This window comes from Egretta garzetta, unplaced genomic scaffold (assembly GCF_000687185.1).
Source record: "Egretta garzetta isolate BGI_Z169 unplaced genomic scaffold, ASM68718v1 scaffold744, whole genome shotgun sequence".
Classification (NCBI taxonomy): Eukaryota; Metazoa; Chordata; class Aves; order Pelecaniformes; family Ardeidae; genus Egretta; species Egretta garzetta.
Window position 1 is genome coordinate 164,895 of NW_009259482.1, and position 7,643 is coordinate 172,537.

General features: G+C 39.4%; 1 protein-coding gene across 2 annotated transcripts in view; it reads left to right on the forward strand.

The window, feature by feature from the left end:
• Positions 1–7,643, forward strand: part of IGF2R (insulin like growth factor 2 receptor) — a 60,599-nt gene that overhangs the window by 28,936 nt on the left and 24,020 nt on the right. For both annotated transcript variants that reach the window (XM_035892753.1, XM_035892751.1), the window contains 7 exons: positions 885–1,064; positions 2,102–2,203; positions 2,934–3,035; positions 3,695–3,869; positions 5,234–5,401; positions 5,974–6,117; positions 6,802–6,980. In XM_035892753.1, coding sequence (XP_035748646.1) covers positions 885–1,064; positions 2,102–2,203; positions 2,934–3,035; positions 3,695–3,869; positions 5,234–5,401; positions 5,974–6,117; positions 6,802–6,980 — 1,050 coding nt within the window. The remainder of the gene's footprint in view (positions 1–884; positions 1,065–2,101; positions 2,204–2,933; positions 3,036–3,694; positions 3,870–5,233; positions 5,402–5,973; positions 6,118–6,801; positions 6,981–7,643) is intronic.

Consider the following 7,643-nt stretch of genomic DNA (forward strand, 5'->3'; position numbering starts at 1 on the left):
GAACACCTTCCCTCCATACTGTTGAAGAGGATGCCTGAGTGACTGAATCTGTACAGCACTTGAGCTAAATATTAATAGTTCCCTGTGCTTGCATTACTCCTTCTTGTGTAAGGCTACCTACTTTACATGTGGAGACACATTAGGGCTTCATTACTTCATTGCTGAAGACACTGGTGTAAGAAGTGAGCACATTGGGTCAACCTAAATGCAGAGTTACTGGGGGGGGAAAAAAAAACAAAACCAAACAAAACCAAACAAACCCAACCAATCAGAAATCTTTGTGGACAGAGCTGCTTTGGAAATGTATTAATCTGTTCGTTGCTGTTGCTAACTTAAAGTAGTTTCTTGAAAATAGGCAACACCAGTTTTCTTGCAGAAGTGAAGTTTAATTTGGACCTTGGTCGTAGCACCTACTGTTGTTCTAATGCTTAGTTTCTGCCAGTGCTTTTTAGGCTTTGCATGGCAGATGCCTAAGGTCAATTCTAAGAATGCCTGGAGGCTTCCACATACTGTGTTTTAAAGAGCTATACAAATTAAATCCTACTTACTGCACATGAGGCATAGGCCTCCCTAAATTCCTAAGCTGTATAGCTGGTGAGATGAGGGTGGCTGTTGTGAGGCACTTCAGGCACCTTATTGTACTAAAAATAGAAACAACAAAAAACCAAGCCATGCCTGCTTGTGGAGCTTGTCTGTTGAACGTGTGAAACGTGAGTACAGAATAGGAGAGAAATGTAGGGGGATCTCTACTCCCTTGTTATCCTCAAAACTCTCAAGATAACCTTCTGTATACAAGATTGTGGTAGGTATTTTCTTCTTTTTGACTGTATCTATAACTCCTCACTTCATTTTAGCATTGCTGACATGCTCTTCTTTATTTCTAGGTTTCTTACTCTGAAGTCACCTCTATTAGTAATCTTGGCGTTGCCAGCAAAGAACTAGTAGTTGAAAGACCTGGACACATTTTTCTAACGTACGCAAATGGCTCTGTATGCATTGATGCTGATGGAAAGAAAACTACTTATACCACCACCATCCACTTCATGTGTTCCAAGGGCACTCTTGTAAGGACAAATGATCTTTCAGTTGTTGCTTCATCATAGTAGGTTTTCCATCATATAATGTGAAGCTACATGAAGATGTATAGTGTATAGTAGGTTCAGGACAAGGGAGACAACTTGAGGACTTAAAATAGAAATGTAAAAATAAAGCTGACTTAGATGCTAGAGAGGCGTGTGTCTCAGACTGAGTATTTTATCATAAGCAAGAACTTGTTAAAAACTTAACAGCCTCAGTGGACAGTGATATTTCAGACTAATCTAACATGAAAAATACATAGGGACTCAAGACTGAGGAGTTATACATGCGAACATTACAGACACTCTTAAGAGGAAGAATATCGTAAAGTGTATCTTCAGGATTAGGTTCTGCATCCTCTGTAGTTTGTTGATTCTAGAGGATTTCTTAAATCTGTAAAGCTTTTGCTGATACAACTCCACATCCTGCAGTTTAGACTAAGGGGACTGTTAGACTGAAGCTTGCCTAGAATTGTTCTTGCTGGTTTGTGGATCTGCAGATTTTATTCCCCTTGCTCACATGATCTTCAGCCCAAGAGGTGTGATGAAAATCTGTAACTTGAAGCAGTTATGAACTGCTTTGCTTTTGTCTGAAAACACTGAAATGAAGTGGGTAAAATTAATACTCCTGTTACCTTCTTACCTCAACTTAGAGTTCTGTGTTGCTTGATTTTTACTTTTTTTTTTTTATTTTATGCGTTATACCCCAAAACTCTTCAAAGCTTAGACTGAGGCAGGTTCTGGTTATGCATGTCTAGATTTGGTATTGAATTTAATCTGAATATTTGGATGTCAGATTCATTTCTTTGGTAAAGCTTAATGATGTGCTAAGTGTTCAGCTAGACAAAGTTTTCAGTGGTGACCTTCAAAATAAATAGGGGAGAGGGAAGTGGGGTAGTTGTGTGTATTTGTAGTGAAGTCTTTTGTAGAAGAACCTGACAGTTTCTTATAAAGTGGAGTCTCAAACATGAGAAGGTGTTGGCTGTTACACTTATTCTGGTCTTCCCTCTGCAATCTGTTTCCAGAGTAGCAGCCCACGGTTTATAGCTATTCAGGAATGTGTGGCCACGTTCTTATGGGAAACTGAGGCTGCTTGTCCAATCAAGGAAACAAAAGATGATTCTCAGGTGAGAAAGTGGGACGCTATTGTGTTCATAGTCTCAACGTACTATTTCTTTTTTTTTTTTTTTTTTTTTTTTTTAGCACTCCTGGTTGCTGTGTGTAAATGATTCTTGGTGAAAGCTAACTACAGTGAAGTGTAAAGTTGCTCGTGATGGAGTCTTGTGTTATCTTATTGCTTTCTTCTTGAAGTGTTCCTGAAATGTATAACTTCTGACCAAAGTATTCAAATGTGCTCTCTTGAGGACAACTTGCTGTGGCACTGAACGGTTCTTTCCCTTACAAGGTTGCTAGTAAAACTGATTTTATATGTAAGGATATATATATTGTCCTTGTTTGTGTACAAGGACCATCAAATGAGGCATTTTTTTTTTTTTTTTATACACGGAGCTACTTGGTTGCTTCTACTTTACAGGTCTCAACATAAACATATTAGTGTGAAAACAACCCTCAGTTAAAATTCCCTTGCCCTTAGCTAACCTGATAGATGTTATCTGTTAAACTGTGCTTTGATGTGTTGTTATGTGGCTGATGATAATGGACAACTGTGCAAAAACAAATTGAGTGTTGCTACTGCCAGAGCTGTATTCTGGTTGTCCAAATGAAGTTGCTGATTGGTATGCAGGCTAGGAATATGAGTAAATCACTATTTGGGCTCCTTAAGCAACTTAGAGGTAAAACTTAAACAGAAGAAACACAGAAGGAGAAAATAATGCTGTCACTTTTTTCTTTTTTCAGTCCTGCTCTGTGCGAGATCCAAACACTGGCTTTCTGTTCAATCTGCAGCCATTAGCTTCTGAAAAAGGCTATATGGCTACTGGTATTGGGAAGAAATTCTTGGTAAGAATGCTGACTGTACAGTCTGTTCCTTATGAATGCTGTTGTTGCATTTTTCCAATCTTGCTTAGTGAGTGAGTGGAGCTTTGACTCTGTCCACTTGTGCAATTTGAGTTGGCAGGAAAGTACTGTGCTGAGGGGAGGATTGGAAAGTAACTTGCTGCATCTCAGATGGTCTTAAAAGCATCAGACTTCTAGTTCTTAGCAAACATAAGGTAGCCACGCTATTGAGGCATGGTTTTCCAGTTATGAACTCTGTTGCATAATAACAGTTTATCTACTGTTGCTGAAGAAGTGGACAGTGGAAGCCTAGAAAGGTATTTAATCTGTCTATATTGGTGTTCTTAATGCGATCTGCATGTATCAGTAGTCCTAGGCTGTTCACAGATACTACAGTAGTGTTTTTTAGTCTAAGAGTAAACTTGCTAAACCACATCCTGTACTTCCAGTGGGGAGAATTTGTGGACCTTGTAAACTGAAGATTGAGGATATTGTTCCTGTATTACAGTTGGTTGTCTTGCAGTCTAGAAATGAAAGACACTTCATGCTGTTTGAAATAGTTCTTGACAATTGAGTTCTACTGATACAGAAATGGCTATGTGGACCTAATTTTTCTGATGCGGTTAATACCTTGTACACCCACGTGTTTTCAAAACTTCTAGCTGAACATTTGTGGACCCATGCCAGATTGTGGTAAAATCAATCATAAACCAGCTGCTGGATGTGAAGCAGAAAATCTGACGTCGGTGAGGCTAGTGGAATTGGACAAAACTTTGTATCTGTCCAGTGAAGGGTTTCTAACTCTTACCTACAGAGGCCCTCTTCGTGTGCAATCAGGTGAGTTCAGGAAATACACACTGGAGATGGATGCTGATATTGTGCAAACTTCTGTGAGTGGTCTTCATTCCTTCCTTTGTTCAGTTACTAAAACCTATCAGGCTTGGTGTTAGTCACTTAAATAAGCTAGTTCATATGAAAATTTTAGGAAGAAATCAAATCATGCAGAGTGGTAATGGCTCAGTTTTCAGTAATACATGTGCTTTTCAAAAGTCCTGGAAAGACCAAATATAGCACAGGATTTTTTTTCTTCACTGAGTATATGAAAAATATTGTTCCTCACACGGAGAAATGGATAGTCAAATTAGGAAAACAAGGAAAATGAACTCTGGCTCTTCTTCTAATGAAGTCTTTGCTTTAAGCTTCAGTTTCATGGAGTTGCCTCTCTAAAGTTGTTTCCTATCTGAAAGGTCATTTTTCAGTCAGCTTATACTCTTTTTACATGGAATTTCTTGAATAAGTGCTCTAGTACTTCATGTACACCTACTTCATGAATGTAAGTGTTTCGCAGATAAGACTAATGAAAAATGTCAATCTAGCTTTCGGATTTTGTATGCTCTCCAACTGTACTGAAACTGACTTTTCATAAGAAAGGCATATGACACTTTAACAACAAAAGTTTTTTTAGGAAAATAGGATTTTGGATTCAGGAACCTCAAATACTCCTGCATGTTTGTCCTCTGTACAAATTGCTATGGTGATACCTCTTATTTTTCCAGTTGTGACATTTTCGCACCTAATATGCAACAGGAAACAAGTGATTGAGCTCTCATGTATTTTGCTTTTAGAGCTTCTACCATTTTGATAACACTAGCATACATTGATGACAAATACTATTTCTCCCTCATAATTCTGCCTTTTCTTGTGGGCTGTGGAAAGGAGGACTAAACAGAGCTTAACATGTGCTGCTTAAATAGTATCAGTATTATTTGTTCTGCAGTCATTACACTGAACTTCTTGCAAACAAAGAAGAAACCCCCGAAACCCGAAACTTTGCTATGTGTGATGTAATTTAGAGGTTGCTGGTACAGCTGACTTGATGTTCTATAGGTTTTCTGTTTCTTCAGATGTATCATGTCAAAGACTAAGGAAGTACAGTTCAGTGAAGGTAACTGTCCTCTTGGAATTTGTCAAGGCATTCTGGTCTCCCATTTGGAGAGACAGTTGTGGCTGCTGGGCAATTTAGCACATGTCTCTAAAGAAGGCTTGTGTATTTACAATTAAAACACCATAAACAATAAGATAGTGTTTTCCTTGAAGCAGTTAGTAATAAGAAACTGTTAGAAAATTTTAAAGGCGTTAGCTCGAACTTAAATTTAAATATTCCTGAGTGAACCAGCAGCAGATAAGTGTTTGTTTTACAGGATCATCGGACACATTCGTGGTGACTTTCGTTTGTAATGATTCATATCCTGGAGAGCTTAAGTTTGTGCGTGAAGAGATAAACAGTGTGCTGAACATCCATGATACTTTTTTTGAGTTTCACACAGCTCTGGCCTGTGCTCCTGCTCCTGTAGACTGCCAGGTTACAGGTAAGTACCTGGAATTTTGGTAGGGTCTGTCCAGCAAATGTTGGAAGGATTAACTGAACAGCAAACATCTGTGGAGTAGGGCTTTAAGAATACCTGTTGTTGAAGATGTTTGTAAGTCCTCATAGAAGGAAAGGAGGTAAGTTTGGTTTTTTGAAGTAGGCTTAACTTAACGAAGACAGGCAAGAAGCTAATGTGGAACATGGTGGTATACACAAGAGAGCTGATAATTACTTTGAAAACCTTTTGATTCTTATTATGACTTAGGTGCTGCTTTCAGCCCAACTCTGAAGAAAATGGGTTAGTTTAGTATTGGCCTCTGGAAAAATACACCTGTGAATTTTGGAATAGTTACTTGTGGGAAGTAACTGTCAGGGGAACTTTGTTCTAAGTTTGGTGTAGTGACATTTTTCGTGGCAATAGTGCCATCTCTCAATGGATATCTAGTGTGATTCTGAAAATTACTTTGAATTATGTGTATTCATCAGTGAAACTTGTGTATTTTCAAACCCAATACTGCTGCAAGCATCTAATAGTCATCTTTCAGCTTACTCTATGTACCACGTCTCTTTCAGATGCTGCTGGCAATGAGTATGATCTAAGTGACTTGAGCAAAGAGGGTGAACCATGGGTTGCTATAGACACTTCAAAGGAAGCAAAGAAGCAAACATTTTTCTTGAATGTCTGCAAGCCTTTGCCCTATGTGCCTGGATGCCCTGGTAAGCCAAGTGGCAAGCATTTCTTAACTCGTGGCTTCTGAAGCAAGACCTTATATGCAGAATGACATTCCTGGTTATTTTAGTAGGATTTCTTGAACCCTGCCCATTCAAACCCTGAACCTTGTATGGACCTGGGTGAAGTATGCCAAGTCATAAACAGACTTTCTCAAACTGAGAGCAGTCTTTGCGCTCATCAGGACTCTTGCATTGAGATGTGTGGGAATGAATTTGGGAAAATTGCAGAAGGCAGTATTTGCCAGTATCCTTGATTTTATTTATTTTTTTTTTTTTTAAAGAAGGAAGGAAAGTTATACGTTGCTGAAGCCTCCTAACTGAATGAGAAGCTTATGCCATGTCTTACTGCACTTCTACCCAGTTTGATATATTTAATCTGTTGACGTAGTCTTCTCTCAGTCTGTGGGAGCAGATAAGTCAGTGCAGTTTTAAAGATTTCAGTGAATGCAGGACAGTACCTTGTTCTATTCATCAAAGACTTTGGGCACATGATGTCTCTAACTGTATTTATGAAAACACTTCTGTTGTGTTCTGCATCAGGAGTTTGAGATGGCCTGCTTTAATGCTCAAAGCTCTTGTAAAGCTACTCCATTGCGTTATTTTATGATAAAGTTAACTCTATCTGTCAAAGTTTTGAACTAAAATACAGGCTTTTTCTTTTTCCTGTAGGTGGTGCCATAGGATCTTGTGTGAAATATGCTGATAAAAGCAAGAACCTTGGAGTTATTCAGATAAACCCACAGGCTGCTACTGATGGGTCATTAAGCATTATATACTTGAATGGTGACATATGCAAAGATAAGCAGCGTTATTCTACGCGTATAATCTTCCAGTGTGATCAAACAATGGTAATTTTCTGTGCCAATTGCTATTAGTGTGTATTTTAGAGCTTGGACTTACAAAATAGACAGTGTTTATTCCTCTTGGAATGGACATGGAATGGGAGAAGCTGGTTCTAAAAAGTAGTATCTTGTAGAGGCCTGCATGGATGAACAAGGAGCTCCTAGTGAAACTCAAAGAAAAGAGTAAGCTCCATGGAATGTGGAAAGAGGGTCAGGCCACTTGGGAGGCATACAGGAATGCTGCCAGAGCATGTAGGGAAGCAACTAGAAAGGCCAAGGTTCACCTGGAACTAAGTCTGGCAAAGGACATCAAGGATAACAAGAAGGGCTTCTTCAAGTACGTCAGCAGTAAACGTAAGACCAGGGGTAATGTGGGACCGCTGCTGAATGAAATGGGTGCCCTGGTGACAGAAGATACAGAGAAGGCGGAGCTACTGAATGCCTTCTTTGCTTCAGTCTTCACTGTCGAGGCTGGCCCTCAGGCTCCCCAGTCCTGGCAGGTAAGCGAGCAAGCTTGGAGAAAGGACGACCTTCCCTCTGTCGATGTGGGTCAGGTTAGGGATCTTTTAAGGAAGCTGGACACCCACAACTCCATGGGTCTTGATGGAATGCACCTGCGAGTGCTGAAGGAACTGTCAGACGACATTGCTGAGCCACTTTCCATCATCT